The 25893-nt window shown below is 39.2% G+C and overlaps 1 protein-coding gene across 18 annotated transcripts in view; it reads right to left on the bottom strand.

The window, feature by feature from the left end:
• The window catches only part of RYR2 (ryanodine receptor 2), a 719935-nt gene that overhangs the window by 504511 nt on the left and 189531 nt on the right, over nucleotides 1-25893 (bottom strand). For all 18 annotated transcript variants that reach the window (XM_075126918.1, XM_075126917.1, XM_075126921.1 and 15 more), the window contains exon 3: nucleotides 4879-4983. In XM_075126918.1, coding sequence (XP_074983019.1) covers nucleotides 4879-4983 — 105 coding nt within the window. The remainder of the gene's footprint in view (nucleotides 1-4878; nucleotides 4984-25893) is intronic.

Raw genomic sequence — 25893 nt, 5'->3', positions numbered from 1 at the left:
TGACAAGCAGCTAGTTTCATCTTTCATTCTACTACAATGTATTTATTATTTTAAAGAAAGATCAAATAAATATCTGATGAATAAACAGTGATACACAAAATTAAATTAACCTGGCAACAAACGATAATTTACCATAATTGAACATGAGCAGAAATACAGCCTTTATGCTAGCTAGAACAAAAACCTGCTTCTCTCGTGGCTGAATTAAGTTACATTTGTCCTTTGTGTTGTGTTCCCTGAAACAAACCCAATTATACCATGATACAAGTCATTTGCTCTCCTTTGTCCTATAATATTTCTTCTACTCCTCTGTATTTATGATTCACCTACATGAGGCTCGCTAAGCTAGTACCTTAGAGTTATATATTAAACACCCGCCAAAACAAGTCTAACCAAAGTATACAAAATGTAACTGACGTACAACTTGCCAGTATCTTTTTATGTGAATGTGTGAGAGAGAAAGATCAGTATGTACTATACAGGTAATGTCTGTCCATCACAGATATTCATAAAAGTGATTCAGGCCAGGAGTATTTTCTTTGATAGTAACATTAGCTATGTCTGTCACAACGGTATGATGCATTCTCTTCTCACTTTGGCCTGCAAGGTGGAGCCCTGGCCCCGGTCATTTTTTCTTGTTTTTGTAAAACAGTAGTGTCTAGACTGAGGCACCAATCAGAATCCATTTTCTTAGGATACGTAGAGTGCAAATAGAATGGGAGAGTCCCTGCTCTGAGGCAGGCTTATTTCAACAGTTCTGGTATACCCACCCGCTGAACAGGACCTAGTTCTGACAACATGGGAAGGAGGGTAGGAGTGTGTGTGAGAGAGAGAGAGAGAGAGTGTGCGCGTGCATGCGTGCACGTCAGGGCATGAAAGTCTGTCATGGATTTGCTATTCTTATCAGAAAAAATTGAACAGAATTCTCCACAGCAGGATGTGGTCAGGTTTGGGTTTGCAAGTGACTTCTGAGTCAGATCAGCTGCATTGGTTGAGATCTGGCAGGTGCTGTAATCATGGAGAGGGAACAGGACAGGTCCCTGTATATTCTTTATGATGGGGCTAGTTGGCTTTGGGGTGGGTTTCCTCATGACCAGCACTCCTGCCTTATATTTCATTTTTTTTACTTTATTAGAGAATCACGGTTACTAGTGGAAATGTAGGAGGGCTTTTGGGGGCTTGGGTGCCATTTGTAGAGAACAAGTAGTGTACACACACACACGTGTATATATTTATATATTTTGTACAAGATCATTGGCTAATGATGAGATAAATTAGAATGATGTTGCAAAATCTCTGTCATGATATATTAAGATGACCTTATACTAATACTCAGGAGTCCACACAGTATCTGCTTAGAATCTTCTGAATGAGACATAATGAGAGTGAACTTGAAGTACATTTAATAGACTGCCACATCTTCCCAGTCTTCATTCCACATAAATATTTGAGTTTCTCATTGTCTTCGATTATGTGGCTCTAGGGATATGTATGTTATAGTTTTAAACAAACAATAAAATTTTGTAGAATTTCATTTACTGTTTCCTGTCAAGTGGTCTTCATTGCTAAATTTCATAGTGAAATTTTCAAATAACAAATACTTTGTGTTTTACTTATTTTTCCATTGTATACAGCTGTTATGCTTTAATAGTTGATATTATGCTATATGACAATGGCATAAGATTTTTCCCCCCCCAGATATTAAGGAGACTGTATCTTAATGCACATGCAGATGGGAGCTAAATTAAGGTTGCACAGGCAAATTTAATTCTGGCATTTTCTAACTTTTGCCTGCTTTTCATTGCAACCTTAATAGTGTTACTTTAATGTATTTTTATGTGTAACTAAATATATAAATATGTATGGCTTAGAAAAGGCAGAATGAACTCCTTTTAACACTTTGGTTTTTGATGTTATTTTAAAAAAATTAAAAATAAAAAAGGAATACTGCTTACTGGAAATAAAGGCAAAGTGTTTTTTACAAAAATGACCACCATGAAAATATAATAAATAATCAACCTGTAGATTTCAAAGTCTCAAAATATTGGGGGCAAGAACTAAGCAGGATATTTAAAAGGGCCGTAAAGAATTGTCCCTATTATTCTTCATGGCTGAGCGTTTGAAGGAGGTACCCCGACTGTCAACAAGCTTAACACATAAAGCAAAGGAATCTGCTCCTAAAAGAGCTAGGTTATTTATGCACAGCAATATCTGATTTCAGCCTTACTTTGTGTAAATCCCACACACTGATCTCTGCCGAAGGTACACAATTCTCAATAAGGACGATGGACTTCTTACAATATCTGGACAAGCCTTACACCTGATCTGGAATTCTTTGCGCACTCAAATCTGCAGCTAAAGTCCATGGCATTTTTCATGTGTAAGGAATCCAGAATCAGGCCCTTTTTTTGAAGATGATGTATTGCTGATGTTTTTCTTACCTGTATCAGAAGTGGGGATACTGAAATGCTAACTACATTTCACAACCAACCACAATACAACATGTGTCACCATAGCAAAGCCTTGCCTAATCCAGTCTCAGTCAGCCCCTTTCTCCTTTTTGGGGTCCCTAGTAATGGCACATAGACTTGTATTTCATTCAAGTACATTCCCTTCTTGAGGTTCTGGTTTATTAAAATAGATCAGTGTCATCTCAGATCAGGCTCATCTTTCCCAGACTCGACAGTCTTTCAGGCCCTTGCTGGGCTCAGCAGTTCCTTCCCAACACTACTGCCTGGTATTTCTTAAGCCGCCATTTTTGTAGGGATGCCCCCCCATGGCAATCAGCTCCAACCAAGCCTTTCCAACTCACAGATATAGCGAATCCCTCCCCAGGTCCTCACTGACCCTGGATCTCCTGAACAAGCCTTCCCATTCTTTGTGAGTGTCTCTCAGATGCTCTGCCTAGGCACTCTGGGGAGTTGCCAGTAACCTTCCCTCTTCCCAGAAGACTTGAACTCTCATGGACTGTTCCTCGGCTTGCCTTCTGTTGCTCATCAGGCTGGATTCCTAATCATATGTTCTCAATGTACTTCTGGACTGAGAGATAAACTAATCACAAGTGCTCCTTCAAAAGGCCAGCTTGCCCTGTGACTGCAACTTACAACTAAAAAAATTATGGCTAGACAGAAAGTTTGCCAATAGAACAAAACATTGTAAAAATACGAAGATTAAGAGCAAAAGAAAAATGTTTAATACTGGACTTAAAAACAGTCCCTTCTCGTGTTCTGTTGTGGCCCTTCTGAAACCAGAATAGAGAAGCGAATCTTATTTTTTCCTCAGCGTGGTACAACATGCACATGCTCCCTTCCGCCATGTGCCGCAGCTCTGGATCCCTCTTGGATTCACCCCAATGGTACTCCTGCTATTGTTGGCCCAGACCTATCCTTACTGGGGGCAGAATGAGAAGTCACAGGAACACAACAACTGAGTTCCTCAAATATTGTCAGGTTTCAGAGTAGCAGCCGTGTTAGTCTGTATCAGCAAAAAGAACAGGAGGACTTGTGGCACCTTAGAGACTTATGCTCAAATATTGTTGTGGACATATTGCCATCACTACAGTTCCATTGCAGCATCTCTGGACGTCATTTGCAATTGCACAGTTTTGGGGGTTTTCTTCCGAGGGCGGGGGCAGTGTTGACAGCTCATGCTTTTTTGGTGGATGATTGCAGTACGTGCTTGCACTCCTGGTGTATGCTTTCTCCATGGATTTGCTTGCTATTAGTTGCAGTACTTGCAAATTCCAGAAAGAGCAATCCCAGCCTGTAAGTATGTAATTACGCGCAGATCTCAAACATACTACTCTGTGTACTGCTGTTGCAGTTAGTCCTTGGAACAAATGCTCAGAGACACCACATGCTCTGAAGCATGCATGGGAATGTTCCTGGATTTCATATCCCAACTATCATTTTTTAGGCTCAATGCCTGACATTTTCTGGGACTGACTACAGCATATTAGTTTGGAGCTTCCTTTCTCCCAGGCATTCTCAGAGCTTCCGGGGGGTCTGTTTTTCTCCTGCCAGCTATCTTGAGTGACAGATTTGCTATTAATCCCTTCCACTGTTTTGTCTCTGTATGTTACTCCCGTGCTACAGCCACTCTTCCCTTGCCACTCTTCCTCAATTGCAAGCAGCATTCAGGATACAGTCCATGCAAAGTATGTGTGCAATCCTAAATTATGTGACTGTAAGGTAAATGAACTATCCTGTATACACAAAATTAATCATACTATTATGATTTATTTGTAGACAGTTATTTGCTACTCAGAGTTGCTATTTCCTTCATCACTCATGAATACAAGGATGCCTAATTTCCGTATTCATCTAACACCTCTGATTAATATGACATCTTCAATTTTAAATCTGAACTAGTGGACATTTTTGCTCAAGCCACATAGAATAGTGTCATCTTTTTAAACGAATTAAAAACATGCCTGATTCTGCATTTTAATATTACTGCGTATTTTGATTTGATACAGTGGTGTTTATATGCCACTAGGATGCTCTACAGGCACATAGCCCTGCATTTGGATAGGAGCCTTAATTCTTCTTAAGCCATGATTTAATTATGTGTCTAAACTATGATTATTTTGTTATAGTGATAGTAAGAATGCATTTTCCCTAAGCCACCCTTAATCATAATTTCTCAAATCCTACAGTCAGCTCACTAATTTAGGGCCTCATCTTAAGAGGTGCTGAACTCCCACAACTCGTTGACTTCAATGGAAGTTGCAAGTGCTCAGCATTCCTCAGGATGAGGCCCTTACTGTACTGAAGAATGAGACTAAAACTACACAAAAAGGAAGTCATCATGTTAGTACTGTGGAAGAAATGTTATATATCCCCAGTTGATCAAAAAAGTCTAGGTTGGATTACTTACCCCTTCTGCTTTCTCCTCAGTGTTAGCCAGCATTTCTTGAAGAGCTCGCACTGACAAGGATTGTTCCAGCACAAAAGTACAAATGGAGAGATCCGGTGGAACATTCTAATTGAAGAAAGAATACAAGATTACGTTAATGATGTGGTTGCCATCAGCCAAAGGTTGCTATAAAATCGCTTCCCAAAGCTTCCGTTGCACTCTTACTGTCTCATTGAATCTGAACGGATCTACTTCTAAAGCACGAACACAGAAAACAGAGCGATTATTACACAATTTCTAAAGAGGTGTGTATACACAGATCTATTTTATCTTAAAAGCGGTTTATATATTGTACAATATTCCAAACAGAGCTACACTGAAACATTAAGGTTGCAAAGTTAAACACTCAACAATCAGGAAACGACAAAGCCAAGGTTGCCTGTGCAACCTACTGAGTCAGTGTGTGTTATGTTCCTGATCCACAGAGGATATGGGTCTGTTACCAGCTCACGCTGTAGCGACTCATGCATTTAGAGCTAGAGGTCCTTGGTTCAATACTCAATATATCAGCCAAGATGGTGGCAACCAAACCTACATTCCTTACCTTTCCTCCCTAGAGTGCATGCACTGTGACGCAATCTTTAATATCACAAGCTGGACAGATAAAACAGATCAATAGCAATCTATAATATAGGCAGATACAAGTCTAAATGCAGTTTTGCAGATTTCAGGTGTTCTTGCTTTGCACATCTTCATAAATACTGGCTTTATTTACTGCTTATGGTAATGCTGGGGTTTTATTTATTTTTTTAAACATATTTGCTCATAAAGGTACCCTACACATAAATTAGCTTCCTTATCTACTGTCTTGACTACTGCAACCTCTTTCTCTCTGGCCTCCCTGAAATCCCTACCTCACTCCACTCGGGTTTTTTCTTCTCACAAGCACTACTGTACTTTCTTCTAAGCAACCCTTTACGCATGGAACATTATTTATTAACATTACCATAGCACCTTGGAGCTCTAGTCCTGGGGCAGAACCCCATTGTGCTAGGCACTCACCCCAAACTAGCTTATAAAGCCACTACCTTCTTTCAAATCCCTCCCTTCAGACCCACTTCTACTATGATTACTATGAGGAACTTCCAACTGTCTTCATAATACTGTAGTATCCTCAGCACAGGGACTCTGCTTTCACGCTGTGTTTGTACGGCACCTAGCATGATGAGCCTCCAGTGCTGACTGGGATCTCTAAATATGGCTATATGAATAATTAAAATAAGTAATACATTTATTAATTAATGGATACTTATTAAGAGAGATTGGGAAACTCAATTTTCCAGTGAAAAGCAGGAACATATTTTTCACAAAACATTCATGGGGAAAAATTTCCTATTTTTGGACCTACTCTAGTTGGTTAATTAAGAATTAGAGGAAAGAGAAAAAACATGAGTTTTTGGCTTGTGTATTCCATGTAGATACCATTTGGGTAAATATGATCGATACAGGATGTAATTAACTAACTCTTCAATATTCTAAGAAGCTTTAAAAATATTGCAAATATGCATTTAAAAAGGCAGACCAACACACCTTCTCTATTTCCATTTTAAAAAACCATTCAGGAACATTTGCAAATATTTGCAAATATGTAGGAAGCTTGGCATAAGAGATTCAGGACTACGATAGTGAGAATCTGACTCAACTAGAAACTTATAGACATTTGTTGGTGATGTCCCATTGCAAAATAAAGATATTATCAATCTATACTAGATTAAAATGGCAAGAGTAAAAGTCACCAAATACCTGTCATTTCCGGTTTGTGTCCATGATCCTGATCCCATAAATTGGGGAATAAGAACCTATATGTAAAGCCCTGGACCATCCTGTGAACTTTCCCAAATAACAAGAATCTGTCACAGGGAGAGAACATCCTGTCTGAGGGCAAGTCTATACTACAGCATTATCTCAGCACAGCTGCACCGATGTAGCAGAACCACTGTGGCACTTCTGGTGAAGATGTGCTATGTCAATGAGAGAGCGCTCTCCTGTCGGCATAACTACTCCACTTCGTCGAGAAGCGTGATGTAGTGCCAGTGAGGACAGCACAAAACTTGCGTCACTGGGGGCGGGGGAGGAGGGCTTTTTCACACCCCGAGGGACGTAAGTTAGATCAACTTAAGTGGTAGTGTAGACCTGCGCTGAATGTGTTACTTCTGTATTGCTCTTGTTCAGCTGAAATACAGTGGCCCATACAACTTTGATAACCTCAACTTTTGTGTTGCCAGGGAATGATTAATACAAACAGAAGGTAAAAAAGCCACATATATTTATAATTGTGTGACTAGATACATGCAACACCAGATGACCTCTCAAGGTCCCTTCCAGTTCTATGATTCTATGAACACTGTTTTTAAAAACTAAGCACGTTTATATCCACACCCCATTTTACTCTGAATGTATTTTATCTCCTACTCTGAGAAGGCACCAGTCCTTTTTATAAACTCCTGATTAGATAACGAGGCTCACCTTTCCTTAATTGTATCAGTTTCAGCAAGTAATCCAGTTGATTTCTTTTTATTCTACCCACTCACTCTCATGGACCAGGGAATTTAGTTGTCAATCTCAGACTTTCCAAGGGAGCAGAGGTTCGGGTGGAATCCACAAAGGGCTTAGCATTGCGATGTATCTCTCTCTGGCCTGATGACTATTCCACTGTGCATATATACTTAAATAGTTTATCTGGCCAGAGAGAGACAGAAGGAATGTGAGAGAATAACTCTGTAGTCCAGAGGCTGGCACACCACTGGGCTGCAAGTTATAAGGCAGGCACCATCACAACCTCCACCTCCAGCTAAATTTTGAACTGCACCCAATCTGGGACTAGTGCTCAGAGGCTGCCTCCCAGGATGGGCCCCGCATGTGACTTAGGCAGCCGAATGCTTGTCTTTCTCCAGTGTGTGAATTGCTCCGGGGCTCAGGCCGGAGACAGGCATTCAGACACCTAGAGTGGGACAGCAATTCACATACCCCAGGGCCTAACACCTAAGGTACTTTTACAGTGGAAAGTTAAGTGCCAAGTGAGTTTAGGCACCTAGGAGGCCAGGTGGCTGCCATGTGAGAGTTTTGTGGATTGTAGTGGTGCTGAAGATGGGAAGTTAGGCATCTGAACTCCAGAATAGGGCACCCAGGTTGCTTTGTGGATAATACTCTTCATTTCTTAGGGCACTAGTCGCCTGAACCTGTCTCTGTGCCACTGTCCAGGTCAGGGTGGATTCCCTTTAGTGAGGAAACAGTGATCATCAAGGCTAAGAAAGCATTTCTTGGCACATACAGAACTTGCATGCTTTGTCACAGTCTAAGCTTATCTAAGAAGTATAGAATACAGATAATACAAGCTTGTATTATTGCAAAAAGTTGACATTGAAAAAATCAGGTTCACAGCCCAGCATAAAAATGGATCACAAAATTAAGCAGAACGACTGTGTATGAAACAGTAATGCCTAAATTACAAGCTAAGAAAGTAAAATCTGATTGCATGTGGGGACTTTTCTTATGTTAATCAACGTATTTCTACTCATACTCCTACACCTTTCCTTCGTGTATCCAGCACCTCTCTTTTCCTTTGTTCTTGCTCTTTTCTTCATATATTAGTTGTATAATTTAGTTTCAGGAACATTTTACTGAGTATTGTAGATCTATTTTACACCATATATATTTTGCATTACAAGACTGTGTTCACTGAAAATTCATGGACTTTTTAAAAAAAATAAACCCTTAAATATAAAAGTTAGATGTTTGCAAATTCATTTTCCTCAAGTATCATTCCCTCTATGAAAAAAATGTTAGTGTATCCGTAATACACAATACTCATTAAGAGCTCATAAAATGTTACTTATTATCCCAAAGTTTAAAGCAATCCTACTCTGTTTTAGAACCAATACACATTTCATTACCCTCCAGGATTTTATTTAAATAAACTAAAAGCAATTTAGCAAGAGACATGGTAGATCACCTATCACTGGCAATTTTTAAATCAATATTAGATGTTTCATAAACGAACTGCTCTAGAAATTATTTTGGGGAAGTTCAATGGCCTGTGTTATACTGGAGGTCAGAGCAGATGATCACGGTTTTCCCTTCTGCCTTGGAATCTATGAATCAAAATATTGCTTGCATTTTAAAGTATTACCCTACGCTAAGAAACTCAAAGTTGAGCAAATGTTTTCTTGTTTTCTTAGAAGTATAAAAATAATTTAAAGTAAAAACGTGCCATCACCCTGGTCCATGGCATATATTAAAAACACACATTCAGTCAAACTTCCAACATCAAAAAAAGCCTAAGTATGTATAAGTTTCATTACCACTCTCCTTACTATGGTTTCTCAATAGCTTCCTAGACATTAATATGGCCTATTTTGTCATAGTATTAAAGCACCACACAAAACTTTAGTTTGTCCTTACAATGCACCTGTGACATGGAGAAGAATGGTTATCCCAACTACACGGTGAGAGAACTGAGGGCTCAAATGTAAAAGATGTTATTCACTGCTAAGAGGTCCACTTGGTAAACACTTGAAGTTTTCCATTCTAATTTAATCTCAGAGAATTGAGCTGCCTGTAACATTCCAATCCCCCCACCAAACCCTCCCAGCCATGGTCAAATAAAAGTTCAAACAAACGTCTATTCCACTGTGCTCAGAAGTCAGCTATTCTGGACCTGGTACACTACTCTTTTTACTGCTTGTTTTCCAATAAATAAAAATCAGGTTAATTGTTTTCAAACCTCTCTTTTTACTTTATCATCAACTCTTACAAAAAACTTTCCTCTTGTTATCCTCACTTTTTCACATCTACCTGCACTGGGAATTGCATTTCCTAGCTGCAGTGTAGCCACACTCATTGCCTTCCATGCGAATTGGGACTCTCAACTCACAGGATGAGGCCCTTATGACATAAGGGCCCAATTCACAGGCCACAGAAGTCAATGGGAGTCTTGATACTGGCTTCAGTAGGCTGTGCATCAGGCACTAAATGAGCAAATTTAGAGTTATATTAGGAACATTTTGCTACAAAACCATCACTACCCACCAACTCATCCCTGCGGTGCCACACAAAGTCACAAACACCAGTGACCAGTTGAAAATTTACAACAGCTTAATAGTAACATTGAATTATTTCTAAGTTCCATGGAGGATAATTGCTACCGACACTAGCAATTATTACCTCTGTATTCAAGCTAGAAGTCAAATATTGTTGGATCATATTAAAGTACTTCTGTATCAAAATCACAAATGAGTTTGATTCCCCTTAATTAGTAATATCCTGGAATTTAAACTAAGAGGTCTCTTGGTTTTTGGTACTGTTTCTCTCCCTCTCTGTGTGAAACTTGCAAGCTGCTAATTGTGTTAGTACATTCTAAGACAGAGTCTGTTCTCAAAGCAGTTCTTTGTAACAACAACTCCTCACACAGAGATAGACTCAAAGCAATACTCTGTACCAACAGAAACAGCACCCAGAAACTCCCCGCCCTTTTGTTGTATTCATCTCGCTTTGTTAACAATTGTGATTAAAATAGAGATAGAGGATGTATGTGGATGGATGCTTGGTGCGGATAATAACTAAATGATCAGGGAGGTGCCAGCCTAAGAATCCAGTGTCCATCGGCTGATGAAGACGTCAAGTGGAAATAACCAGAGGACCCCCAGAGGGCAGACTGGAATCCACCCAACAGCCTCAAGAATGGGAGAACCAAAGAACAAGATAACATCTGGCAGCACGGAGCCATCAGGAATGTGCCAACTGCTGATTGATTCAGCAACAGCATGATGAAGCAATTCCCATAGACTGGCATAGGAAGAAATTCCTATAAAAATGGACTCTAGAAAGTGAGAACTTTGGGGTCTGATTCTGCAAACCAACTTCCAGGAGCATCAGATGAGCATCTGACAAGGGCCTGCTCCCTCCTCATGTCCAGGCCACCTGGCCAGTGGCTTGGCATGAGCAACTCTAAGGCTGGTAACTATGATAACAACTTTGCAGAACCTGTGTGTGTGAGTGTATGAATGAATGTGTGAATATAAATATGAAATTGAATGGAATGTTATAGCTATAACTAACTGCATACTATGATTCTTTCTGTATTCACAATAAATGTGGCATTTTGCCTTTTCCGCTTTAATAAGATCCTGCTGGTTTTTATTTTATTGGTATAACAACATCACTGTAAAATCTGCTAAAGTAATGGTTGTATTCAAATCAGTTTATTTGAAGGTTATTTCACGTACATTTGCAGAATTGGATAATGTGCGAATAATGGCCTTTAACATGAAATATGGCTGATGACTTCAAGAGCAGCAAGTAATGCTTTACCTGTTTCCATCTGAAGTATTTTTAAAGGACTAGATTTTCTTTGTTAGTTCTTGTTTGATTATGTACCATCTATATTATAGAAAAGTTGTCTGGAAAACCCAGTCATAATCATACACTAACATGCATATAAAAACTTAAACAAGTAGGTTTTCCAATTATCAGACCAGCAATATATTAAATTTCAAAAGATGATGCAGTAGGGATAGGGGAATGAAAAATAAACTATATCGGAATAACTATTAAACTTTGCATCATTGATTATGATATGTGAATCTCGAGGTCAGTAAGGTTAACCAAATTCATATATTTTAACTCATTCAACTCTATTCAACATAAGGAAATATTGTATAACTGTCTTTAATATTTACTACAATAGTTGGTTTGTTTAGAGATAATTACCTACATTCTAGAACTCTTTGTATAATAACCTCTCTGGGCATTTTACTATGCTTATTGCCACAGTATCTCTGTACTAAAACACTCCATGTTAATATTTGTGTAGTAAAATGTGCTTCACTGGCATACCTCCATGGGCAGCCTGATATGCCAGTTAAGCAACCATTCCCTTTATTAGAAGCCTATTGAACGAGGCTTTAGCATTACTGATCATGAATAAAAGACAATGGGTGGATTTTTTCCATATTATTTCAGGATCTCTATTCTAATTCTGACTCATCACAGAAACAACCCTGGAAGAAAATAGGCACATATTCAGGATAGGCTCTGTCAATTTTAAATTAAGTTAATTTAAAATAATGCCAACAGCCACACTAGCCTAGGCTGGCAATGAAGGCCATGGACTCAAAGCTGTCCCTTGGTATGATTAGTCTGCTGTTCATTCAGTAAAAAAAAAATCTATGTATCTTTTCATATGAAGGGGGTTATGATCTACTTGCACAAACAATGTTGACCTCAATGTCTCATGAATGTGTGTGTAAAACGGAAGCACCATCATCTTCAGCTGTAAAGACGGTTGTGTCTCTTCTGCTTTCTCTCTGTTATAAGTTATCAGCAAATTCCCTGGTTCCTCTGATGGAGCCCATGACATTGCTTTTGCTGTGACATCCCTCCACTTCCAATCTTAGTTGCTAAGATGAACTGACTTGATGTTTACACAGGTCTAAGATGTTCAAACTCAGGTACCTAAAGTTAGGTTCCTTATCAAGTGACCTGATTTACAAAATTGCTGAGCATCCACATCTTGCACTGACATTAATAGGCACCATTGCTGCCCAGCACCTCTGAAAAACTAGGCCATTTTGGTGCCTAACTTTGAGAATTGAGTGGAACAGTGGGAATGAGGGTTTAAGCAGAACATCTGTACCCCTGTTCATGGGAGTAGATTGACAGAATTGGAATGAATTACCCACTTCCAAACCTGCTCAAACTTCCAGAGCCAAAAATCTCTTTTTTCAGTCCTACTTATTCTGCCTTTTTTGAAGACTGCTAGTGGAAAAGCCCCTTGTATGTGTATGTGTGTGTGGTTTTTTCTTTTTCTTTCTTTCTTTTTTTTTTTTAAGAGACTAAGATATAGACCATATCAACTTTTAAAAGTCAAAGCGAACAGGGAATAGCAAGCCAAAACTGTTCCTCAGCCAGCATTTATCCCATGGATTATCTGATGATTAATGGTTCCATCCCTACTAAAACTGTGTAATAGGTGTAAATGTAATGGGTATGCTTTGTACATAAAGGCTGAAACCATGGGGCTTCCCCAACAGAATGGTCATTCCCATGGTGTAAGCACTCCCATGGTGTCAGCTCACCTGTATTCATCACAACCAAGACAACGAACCATTTCTCTCTTAAGTTTATGAAATGAAAATGACTTTTTAAAAATTTGTGATGTAATTTAAAGAGATTTTGCAATATTGGCGCTTAAAGAGCTTGCTGGAGCCAGTGCTAGGTTCTTTGGTGCCCTAAGCCAACAGAGGATGTGATGTCTTTCATTCCATTGTTTCCGGCTTACCTTCTCCTAACAACCAAGTCAGCCCCCTCAAAACATCATTCATTTGGGTCCCTCAAGCTTCCAAATACTCTAGAAATCAGATTCAGGAGGACTAGTGGATATATAAGGCACTCAGATGTTACCATGTAAGGGGCAGTCAGTTTCTAGGATCCTGTATACAGGTGCATAGCTCTCTCTAGACTCAGACCTGTTATAAAGCACTCAGACTGTGAGTAAAAAACACACCACTCTGGCTGCCATGGGAGTCAGTAGAAAACAATATAGTAGATATAAATCCAGAAATATAAAATGTTGGAGTGTCTCTCTGCAGCAGAAGGAGCTAAGAGCAGGGTTAGAGGAGTCCTTAACACAGCAACCTGAGAAAAAGCAAGTTCAAGAAGCAGCACAGGTTCAGGTTTAAATTTTGTTATTTAAGTTACCAATAAAGGAATGGGGTAAGTATGGACCATATCAGTGTGCATACACTGAATTAGAAGGAGGATATTTGAGAGAAACCCATTGGGTATCATTAGAAATAAGTAAAATCTGGATACCATAGATACATCTATCAGATTTATTAAATACTCTGCAGTCAGAAGATGGTGGTTTGTCTGGCTATGCCGAAAGAATGACAGGAAACATTAGATATGGGTTTAATCAGGCTGCAACTTTATTATTAGACAGATGTCTAGGACTAACCCAGCGGCTAAAATATGTGCAGTGCAGGTGCAAAATTTATGTCCCTCCAGCAGAGTCACTGCCGGGACCTTACCAATTCAGGGGGAGGGGGGGCTTTCACCAGCTCCCCCCCAACCTTTTCATCCAGGTCCCTCCAGCAATTCCCTTGCCCTGACCTTATCAACCACAGCCCATCATAGGAGGGGTTAAGGTGGACTATAATGATGGGGGGGTTGGCTCCGTGCTGTACCAATCACAGGAGTCCCCAACTGCCCCCGGCTTGCTCTATTACCAAGCACCTCTCCTTAATTCCTTTTCCAAGCCATTTTTTCATTCTTTTGTGCCTTAATTTATGGAGTACCTGCACTGAACATCCACCATAAGGAGGCACCAGCCATTAGCTTGGCTGCCTCCTCCCCACACCCACCTGCATTCCCAGAAATCTCCAAATGGCCTTTTGCCTAGCAGCCCTTCTGAGGATAAAGGACCCATTGTCCCATGTGTGATTGTTGAGGGGCACCAGCAGCTGCATTGTCCTTGACCCGGTTCTGCAACAACCGCCCTCCACGGAGGGCCTCATAGGTGACCCATCCTCCGGATCCTTGAATAGACAAGAATCCTTAAAAGAAAAAGGAAACAACTTGTAAGCTGGAGCCAAAAATCTGCATTCCACTGACCACATCACATTCCAAGGTTCCAGAGAGCCCGTGGCATGTGCTGGGTTCACCGCTATCCCTTGTTGGAAGCTCATGAAATCTGTGAAACTGGAAATGAGACAAGGCGTCTGCTATGCCATTATTCATGCCCGGCACGTGCTTGGAAGAAAAACAGATGTTGAAGGTTAAGCATTGTAGAACAAACACCGAGGAAGGCGGAAAAATTCCCCACTGCACCTGGCCAATATGGTGGTAAGGGAAAAATTCCTTCCCATCCCCCCTTAGTGGGGCTAGCTAGCCCACAGCAGATATAGCTAAACACCTGGCATATTTGTGACCTAATTTGCTGCCCAGCCTATTTGAGTGAAGAGGGGAGTGGCCAGGCCCAGATGACCTCTTTAAACCCCTCATTCCTAGGTGATGAGTCATCCACAACGCTGACTACTCTTTCAGCAGCTTTACGTATCCCCTCCTCCCCCAAGCCAGAAAGCATTGCCTTCTTCTCCCGGCCAGCCAGCTAAACTTCTCCCTGCTTAAGTGCAGGGCGGCGATTAGTAATAGCCTAATGACTGGATGACCACACAGTTTTCTGTGCTGTCTCCTCAGAAATGAAGTACCATAAGTCAGATGCCTATGTAGCTCATACCTAAAGATGCCCTTAGACTGTTTTGTTTCCATGCTTCAGTAGCTACCTAGCTGATTACCATCTCAGTTTTCTGTAGCTGTTCTCACAGACTAAGAACACCACACACTCACAGGTGTCTTGTTACCATTTGGAGACTAGTTAGCATGCCTATTGTTGAAATCAGTTGTTCCAGTTGTGATGGTCCAATGTCAGTCTCAATCAGCCTTCAATTAGCATGATATTGCTTCATCTCTTTATCATATCTCTGATGTGGTTCCTCTACATCCATAATGGGAAGGAATATCCTGAAGTGTGAGGGCTGTAATTTCAAAGCCCTATCCAGATCTAAATCACCCTGAAGCATATCAGCCTTAAGAAGGAGAGTGTCTCAGGTTTTAGAAGGATCCATGTTCTCTGCGTCCCATCTCAGACTTCATGAAGTGTCTGGATTATTTTGACATTAGATTTGTGCTCTACAGATTTCCTATTCATTTCAGATCACTGAAAGAAACTTGTAGAGTTAAGTGGAGAAAAGACAAATAAGTGGATGTTTGAATCTTTCCTTTGAGTTGACACTACAGTTGTCAACTAACAAAGCATCTTTGTTTCCCAGTTTTCCACATTTTCTACTGCAGAATCCCCTCCTAAAACATCTAGCAGTAGAAAAATCCAACCATCAATGAATTAGCAAAAGGTATGCACAGAGAAAAATATAACTGTCCTGGAACAAGCAGTGCAGTAGTTTGTCTCAATTTATCACCAGAAATCACTCTTTCACTCCCAGACAGGTTAGGATGACAGTAAAAAAGACTGAAATCATCTCCTTGTCTAAATTCCAGATGGTGAGCATCAGCTGCTACCTCGTGACAAGAACTGAATCAGGGTGGGCAGTGGAAACGTTCAGTTTGTTGACACAGTTTTCTCCTGATAGTTCCCTTTAAAAGTCACATACAGTCTGTTTCCAATGGCATGGTCACATTAGTAAGACATTGTTTTTCCGCACATTTGTAGGCAGCTCCTAAGCCTTTACTGTAGTTTTTGTTGTTGTTACTTCCTCATTTCTACATGGGTCTTGAAAACCTGCACCTTTGGCATCTTTGCCTGTTAAAGCCACAGGTAAGGTGTATTTTCTTCTAATATTTTTCCCCGTCCTTCCCAATGGTGGTGAAGTTTTAACACTGGTGAGCCACTGAGACACAATGATTTCCCTTTGGTGATTATGTCTCCCGGTTTGGTCTCTGAAATGTTAAAACTCTTAGCAGTAGATAACAGTGACATGGCTGGGGATTCACACGTCCAACATTTTAACCTTATCAGACAAACTCGGGTCAGTCTGCCTGGCAACCATGATAGCAATAGGAACTGCCGATGAGGGAAAACTCAAATGGACAATATCTTGTAGTAAATCACCATAAGTACAAATGTACTAATTTTGCAAGTAATTAGGACAACCCCATGCCAATTAATCAAAAATAGAATCCCATACAGTGGTTCACAGGCACATATACAAGTTAACAAACATCTTGTTTCACTGTACACTGATCAAATGGATTCTACTGTATTATGTGAATCTCATCTGAGCAATTCAAATTTTTTGTAAAAATACAGCTCACTTTAATTTTTAAAAAGTATTAGCTCCTCAGTAACTTGCATCTGCCACATAATTAGCAGTCTGCCACATCTGAGAGCCACTGAAACTTGGCCTTGCCGCAGAAGTTAGGTGTGTAGATCCCTGTTGCAGGAAATATAAGATCTTGCTTATGGATACAAAAGTCACATTGAATGTCTGAGTCCTGTTTCGTTTTGTAATGCTTTCAGTTATTTCTTATACATTCAACACTTGTACCCTGGTTCAGTGTTGGCATGATGATCATAATGTAACCTTGCTTGTTTTTAATCAAATAAATCAGTTCAAAATACCTAAACCATCAACAAAAATTACGTTTCTGTCAATGTCAAACCTCATATAGTAAAAGGAAACACTTAAAAATACTATAATAGCAAGAAATTAACTGAAAAACAATATCCTGCAACAGGCCAGAAGAATGTTTGAGAGCTGTGTAAAATGGCCATAATGCAAATGAGAATAGGGCCATTGCATTTTGCTTCATTTAGACAATATGATTTGATTGGCCTGCTTCTTGAGTTCTCCTCAGTATTTAATGGCTCCTGCCTTTGACAAACATTTCCATTTCATAACATGTGTTTTTCTCAATGGCAAAACAGAAACACTGCATCATTTTGCAGCAAGCTACTACACGTGCAAATCAGAGTTAAGTACAGAGAAGCCAATATATATGATCATTTAGGAGTCATTGCATTGCTGTGGTGTTTCTTTTTTTCTTGCCTCCCCCTTTTTTTGTCTTGTCATCTCAAGTTAGCACACAAATTTTATTTATTATCTGAAAAATCAGTGTGGCAGTCTCTTGATCAGACTCTCAAGATGGAGGTTTTCCACGGGACTAATTATGCCTTTATATTATTATTTTTAAAAGTTTTACTAAGTAACTGTTGTTGGTAATTAGAAATAGTGTGTGGAGTATATTTTTATGTAAAAGAAAATTGAAAGCTTTTGTGCCAGCTTTTTTATTTTAAATTCTCAAATGATATGACCATAACAGCACATTTCAAATTAGGTTTTACAATGGAGTACTCTGTATTTGAAATGTAAGCAAAAAAACAAATATTTTTTGGAAAACATATCAATACTTTTATTTATTACGGTAATAAATTTAATCACTTTCATTTGCAGAGGCAGCACTTTAGAACTTTTAGGAAATTAATTTTTGATATAGCACAAGCAAATTATCTATTTTGTTTCCATGGTGATGAATTAGTTTTGTTTGTTACACTAGATCTGTTTTGCTGCTTGAAACATGGATGGAATCATTTCAGTCTCTACTGCCCACCTAAGAAGTCTTAATAAGGAAGACTATAAATGGTCCACAAGAGCCATTATGAACAACTGAGTTAATCACGGGATTTTAAGGAGTCTAAATGAATATTTATGGCTCTGATCCATTCTTTCAATTTCCATTCACTTTTTTAAAATCAACATCAATCTAAGAACCGCACTATACAGTGTCTTTTCCTGGGTTTGGGGGGGACAGATGTCTTAATAAACCACCAAAATACATTTAAGAAATGTATTTTGGTGGTTTATTACAGTGCCACACTAGCAATCCTCTATTATCTGTGCCTTAACTTCCCTTTAAATTACCTTTTTGGAGTTGAAATTTCTCTTGCTTTTCCTCGACTAAACAGAAAAGCATACTTTAATATGCACCATTCTCCTCTCAAATCTACAAAATGGATTTTTATTCCAATTTTCTGCTTTCTGCACAGGTACAAATTTCCTATTGACATCAGTGAGAGATTCATTCCTGCAAGGCGAGTTGAGATAGAGATCCACTGTATGGAAAGGAGAATCTAGCCTTAAGCTTGAAGGAAATTTGTTTAGCTGATTTTAAGTTACAAGCATAAAAAATTGTTTTATCTATTACAACATTCTTTAGGCCCTTTTTATTTTTAGTTACTTTGTGCTGACTTTTACACTCAGTCTTTCACAGTTGGGGAGAAGCACAGTAGGATAAAAAAATTACCAAGCAGCGTTTTCAGCTCAGTATATATGGACAGACGAAACTCAGCAACTTCCTTATGAATGGAGAAAAGTCACTTCATACCAATCTATAAACTACACAGCAACTCAACTGAAACAGATTTTTATAATCAAATGTGCTAAACAAAAGCAGAACAGATTTTTTTTGTCCCAAGATGTTGAAAATTAAAGTGCATAAACTGGTCCACTGAAGGAAAAATCCCCAAAGATTAAGGTACAGCGGAAGATACAGACAGTCCTAACCCTCATTCTGATTAGTTGGTTTGGCCTTCTCAGTATCACCAACTTCCAACAGAGAACAGCTGGGACCTCATTGCTGAAAGTCAAAGCAAAACTTTCTATCACCTTTGGCCAAGATCAGACTTGTTGCAAGCAGGTGCATTTCCAACTAAACTTGATAGAGATGTACTTGTCCTTGTCTGGTCTTAATATATTACATGTGGAAGGGAAAAAAGTCAGGGAACAAAGCTCACAGAGGCAAGCTGGCTAAAGGGAAGGAAAGCAGATGGAAGGGCGGGAGGACCGCCCCAATAACCCGAGAGCAGGGTGCCCTTGGGCTGGCAAGCAGAGCAAGAACAGATCTCAGCAGCACTGTGGAGCTGAGTGTATTAGAGACTGAGCAGGATCTGTCTGCACTGTGGAAGCACTGTCTGGTTTGCTGCTGGGGAGAAGGCTTTTCAGTGGGATAGAGGCAGCTGGAGAGCAGAAAAGCAAAGCAAAGATCTCATTTTAAAAAGAGGTATTGTTGTAGAGGATGGCCTTCTGCCAATTTACTTAAAGTTTAACAGTGGGGTGACAGCTTGTGGGATAGATGGCTACAGTTACTAAGGGTACAAAGCCTAAATTGGGTGGGTGGCCAACAGCCATCCCGTGGAAGGACCGCACACCCATGTGCACTCTGAGGAGAAGCTCCATGATTCAGTGTTCTTGGTCACCTAGGAGAAGCAAAGCCAAGGCAGTCATAGATTAGTCCAGGAATTCTAGTCACCTCTTCAGCCTTAAAACTGAACTGCATGTGCATGGATGTACATGCTGGCTTACAAATGCATGTCCAACATCCCAAGTGTCACTTACTGTGCATATATCATATCAGAGTCTCTCTCATCATACAGGGTTGGTTATGTCTTCCCTTCTCTTTAGTGCTCTCAGCATCCCATGTTATTTACTCTGTCCAAAGTTTCTACAACTGCCATTTAGAAACAAAAAACAGTGGCTATTTCCTACAGTCTCCAGTGTTTGGATTCAGGCTGGTGGTAAATACACCAGGTGTAATGCTGTAAACTTTAGCTATTTAGTTAGTATTTAGTCTCAGAAGTATTTCAAAAGTCAGGCACCTTTTGTCTTCCCTATGATACAGGAGCAATCTCTTGTTGCAAGCCATAAAGTATCTTGAATGGTGAAATCTGGTTCCCTCTGTTGCTGCTGCTGCAATCTTACATGAAGAATTTGTAAATGCTTGGAGCTGGATTCTGATCTCAGCTGCAAATCTGGAGTTGATTCCACTGTCTTTCAGTGGGTGGTTCCAGATAACTCCACAAAACAGATAAAGTCAAGCTCTAAATTTACACCACTGTAACAGAGCAAAATCTGTCCCGTAAGGGTGAATTCTGTCTTTAGTTAGTTATGCAGATTTAGTTGCCTTTTTTAAAAAAGTGACAGGATTGGGTACATGTATCTGAGTGTAGAATTTTGCCTAACCATTGTCTTTTTGTTGTTGTTGTAAGACACATGGTACCAGGACTAGGAATGTGGTTCAGTTTTGAAAGCAGCAGCAGGATTTATGTGCCTATATATACACCCACACAGCATGTACACACAAGTTGAGCATTTGATTACTGGTGTTGAGGACAGGAAGGTACAGATACTCTAGGGCAATCTAAAAAAAAAGATCAAAAATAGAAAAAATTAAAATACATATTCAAAATAGCTGGGACGGTTCTCTCTTATGTCTCTAAAGGGAACTATTTCTCACTGAAGTATACAGTGCAAAAAAGTCATCCAAAATTTTTAAGTAAAAGTTTAATTAATGAGCCATTGTTCCAGTAGTGATCAGATCTGTCAGGAGGCATGCATATTAGTATTGAAGTGCTACTGATGCACATCTCTGATTGCATTTGGCTTTCCTTCTCACACCACACATGCAACCAAGGCATGCAGCAATATCCAGCTAATGCACTCTACCACGGCTCATTGCTATGCTACCATCTATCAAGCTAGCTTTGGGATGGCATCATCCTTGGGAAGTAAAAGTTGTTATGAGAGCACTTAAAGGGCTTCATGCTGAGTCAGAGTTAAGACTCAGCTTCAGTGATACACATTGCCCACTCCAGGCTTCCAGATGCAGGACAGTAATTTGCTCATGGAAAGTAAATTTTAAATGGTCAATACCATTACCCCCGCCCCAACCATATATCAATTTGCTACAGAGCTAATTTCAGGCAGGACTGAGGCTTTCAAAGGAATCCAAGCTTACTGACCATTAGCCATTCTTCCAGAGTCCATGGAAGGAACAGGAACAGCATTTCTATAAATTTGCTGAGAGAGAAAATCTACATTGCAGCACTTTCCCATTATTCATACTTGTCTAATGGATATTTAAATGATTTTATAGGCAATCTCTTTCATACTTCACATTTCAGAAAGTATAATATTTTGTTTTAGAAAACCTCATACAATACTTTTCACGTAAGTTTTGTACCCAATCGTTCTCTTCTTTTTATACTATACTTCTGCTCTAGCAGTCAAAATATTACAGACCTTGATATTATAACAATTTGGCTTTGCTCTTTGCTAATGATCAATCCACAGCTTAGACATTAAATTAATCATAGCCTAGTTAATTTTAAATGGGTTTTGATAATTTATGTGGTTATCATTAACTTTGATTAACATCTCCCAGAATAATTGCCTCATTTATTTCTGGTCGCAAACGTTCCACAGTTGAGTCGTAACTTAGAAGAATACCAAGAAATACTGAAGTTTTTCCAACCTTTGCTACCATTAAGAGACATTCAGATTGGGGTGGATGGCTCATAGGATTTGTATGGGAGCCCAGATCAAAGCTGGCCCAAGTTCGTAAAGATTCAAAGTCATCGTTTCTTATGGTTATTTGGTCACATGTAACGTAAGGTGGTCCTAGTGGGAAGGTAATCACAGACTGTCCCTTTTTTTTTCACATCAGCAAAGAGATCTAACAGCTTGAAGTCTGAACTAGCCTCTCACCCCTAAACATCTTCCCTTCAGTAGAGGGCTAGGATACATGGATGGGGAAAGCTTTCATTACTGCTGTTAGGCTGGGGACTATAACCTGAAGAGGGACTCATCCAAGACCTTCCACGAACACTCAATTTGTTTATGAGATTTTATTTATTAGTAAAATATTAAAGCCTGTTGCTAAGTCAAACTGATCATTTGGGCAGGAAAGATTAGATAGTAGCTATCAGTATGGGCATCACCATACTATTGTGACATTACACCCTTCCATTCCTTTTAGTGACAAATTAATCTCAGTAGGACTGACTTGCTGTGAATTTCATATCCACACATACATTTGAAGAACCTAAAGCTCAGCAGCTCCAATGTCCTCCAGGTTACACGTGATTAATTTAATTTGGGCATTCTAAGGCTATGCACATAGCCACCCAATCAGTGTGCAAAACCAGGGCTCAGACAGAAAGGACTATGAAACTCACTTCAGCCTATAACTGAAATTTGGAAGCTTTGGAGAAGACCCAAGACACTACAAAGATAAGAGATGAGAGAAAAGACTAGCCTGAACTATCAATCAGGAGAAAAAAAAATAGTATTTGGCATTTATATACAATCATAGAACTGGAAGGGACCTCAAGGAGGTCATTAGTCCAGCCCCCTGCACTCATGGCAGGACTAAGTATTATCAAGACCATTCCTGACAGTTGTTTGTCTAACCTGCTCTTGAAAATCTCCAATGATGGATATTCCCCAGGCAATTTATTCCAGTGCTTAACCAACCTGACAGGAAGTTTAAGTTTAAGATACAGTTTAAGCCCATTGCTTTTTGTCCTATCCTCAAAGATTAAGAAAAACAATTTTTCTTCCTCCTCCTTGTAACAACCTTTTACATACTTGAAAACTTATGTCCCCTCTCAGTCTTCTCTTCTCCAGACTAAACAAACCCATTTTTTTCAATCTTTCCTCACAGGTCATGTTTTCTAGACCTTTAATCATTTTTATTGCTCTTCTCTGGACTCTCTCCAATTTTTCCACATTTTTCCTGAAATGTGGCACCCAGAACTGGACACAGTACTCCAGTTGAGGTCTAATCAGTGTGGAGTAGAGTGGAAGAACTACTTCTTGTGTCTTGCTTACAACACTCCTGCTAATACATCCCAGAAGGATGTTGGCTTTTTTTGCAGCAGCGTTACACTGTTGACTCATATTTAGCTTGTGGTCCACTATGACCCTCAGATCCCTTTCTGCAGTACTTCTTCCTAGGCAGTCATTTCCTATTTTGTATGTGTGCAACTGATCATTCCTTCCTAAATGGAGTACTTTGCATTTGTCATTATTGAATTTCATCCTATTTACTTCAGACCATTTCTCCACTTTTTCCAGATCATTTTGAATTTTAATCCTATCCTCCAAAGCACTTGCAACCCCTCCCAGCTCAGTATCATCCACAAACTTTATAAGTGTACTCTCTATGCCAGTATCTAAATCATTGATGAAGATATTGAACAGACCCGGACCCAGAACTGATCCCTGCGGGACCCCACTCATTATGCCCTTGCAGCATGACTGTGAATCACTGATGATTACTCTCTGGGAATGGTTTTCCAACCAGTTTTGCGCACACTTTATAGTAGCTCCATCTAGGTTGCCTTTCTCTAGTTTATGAGAAGTTCATGCAAGACAGTATCAAAAGCTTTATTAAAGTCTAGATATAGTGCATTGAAGCTATAGATTTCAAAATGGTTTTCTAGAGGCAGTTAAGCATTATTCCTATTTTACAGATGAGGTAGAGATGACAATTCTGTAGGGCAAGAACGGTGGAGGTGCCAGTGTGGTTTGTGTGTCGTGCACATCATGTGTGCCTATATAGATTTTAAAATCTATATACACCTACACAGATAAAAAGCCCACTTTAAATAATCATGCTGGTGGTAGACTCAAATAGTCTTTAGCTATATAATCATACTATTCTTTCATCAGGATCCTTAATTTTTGAAGGCATATTTGTCCTCAGTGAGACAGCTATTTATTAACTTTGTGAACCCTAAAAAATATTATATTTTCGCTTGTGTATTTCAGCCCCTCTCCACCACAGTTGGGATATTGTTATTTAAAAACAGCTTGCATTTATTACTAAATTGTATATCCTCCTCACTCAGCCAAATCAAGGCCAATGTTCACTGGAGCAGTGAAACATCTTTCCAACTTAAGGAGAGCTCTCCCTGCCCAATTTTAGATTTCTACCCCAAACCTCCGAGAAGCCTGCACTGTCCAAAATATGGTCACAACCCTTTTTTTCCTTTTTCCTTTTTTTTTGGTGGCAAAAGTATACTTTATTCATTCCCTTTGCTGTCAAAACAAGCCAAATGTTTTTTGTTCAAACTTTGAGGAGCCGGGGGGCAGGAGCAGCAGGGCAGGAAGAAATATAGTCTTTGGGCAAAACGCAGAATCTGGAAAATTTCAGCTGAAAAGATGAAAGTTTCAGAATGGTATAAGCAAATGTAAAAGTTTTTGGAATGGAAAAAACTGTCTTCATTTTACATGTAAAATGAAGACAATCTCAGAGGCATATTGGGAGAATGTACTGATTCATAGGCCATCTGATTCATGCAAGTAGTTCCATTGGCTTGGGACTATTCACACAAGTCAGGTGAACAAGATTTAACCCCATGTTTTGTAGTGCTTTAAAAGTATTCAGTGCTAAGCAGTAATCTGTTTTACCATGGCTACATGAACAAATTAAACAACTATCCTGTAAAGTAACAGCTTTCAAGGGCCTACTGTAAATTAAACACTTGTAATTTCGTGTGTTCTGAGTTTAAAATATACAATATTATAAATCTGTCAGTGATTCGAGGATCTAGGATTTTCAGCTACATTATCAGCATAATTAAAATGTAAGAGTGTTTTTATAACTACTGTACGTGTATTAAAATGTATTCTGCTTTAAGCAACCGAGAGAAAATTAAAATTTCTGAGCCCTACAGTGAGAACTTCATAGAATATGTCACTGCAACTTTTCATTAGCAGTTCTATAACAAAATAAAATAATAAGCAGGACTACAGTGGTATTGTACTTAGAGCCAGCAGCCACTATTTTGTTACTTTCACCAAACAGCTGTCACAGAGCTGGGAGGAAAATGTCTTTTGTCTATAAAAAGCTCAGAATGTTCCTACAGTTACTTGCACTATGTACAGTCAAATCATCTATTGCCTGTCCCACTGCACCTTTTCCCAAGACTTGGTGCTTTTGTACTAAAAGACCAAAAAAAAAAAAAAAATCCAACTGGATTTGCAAAGGCTCTGTTTTGAACAGGATGTGAAAGACTCCCTGCCATTGTTAAACAGATTAACTTGGTTAAAGCAGAACATCACAAACTATAATGAAACAACAAACAACTATTTCTAACAGGAGAATGACGACACAACAGGAACGTAAAACAAGTGGATTCCAGAAACTAGGCAAATACTCGCTAATCCAGTTATGCGGTTGTATGGATTGTCAGATTTGGCAATTGACTTTGTTACACCAGATTTCTATTTTCATGGCAGTATCTCAGTCAAGATTCTCCAGCATCATAACTGATTTTCATTTTGACTGAACAGATCCATAGATGTATAAACAATAGCAGAGCTAAACAAATAGAACAATTTCCCATAAATATTTATTCAGATTGGACAGTGAATTTTCATTTGACAGTATTTGTGAACCTTTCAAGTTTTGCCAAAATCTGAGTTCTCTAGATCTCCTCTAGTCCATTCAATTTGTGCATCATCGTGCCAGGTTACCAGAAATATTTTGGAAAAAGCATATTTTTTTGAAATCATGAACACTCAAATATTTGCAAAAAATAAACTACAAATTGTAGATTATACTGAAAATTCACAATTCATGTAATACTGGTTAATTACATAAATTACATATTTTTTC

The sequence above is a fragment of the Caretta caretta genome, chromosome 3 (genome assembly GCF_965140235.1).
Source record: "Caretta caretta isolate rCarCar2 chromosome 3, rCarCar1.hap1, whole genome shotgun sequence".
NCBI classification, from domain to species: domain Eukaryota; kingdom Metazoa; phylum Chordata; order Testudines; family Cheloniidae; genus Caretta; species Caretta caretta.
The sequence above is the reverse complement of the archived record's forward strand: the minus strand, read 5'-3'. Positions and strand labels throughout refer to the sequence as shown.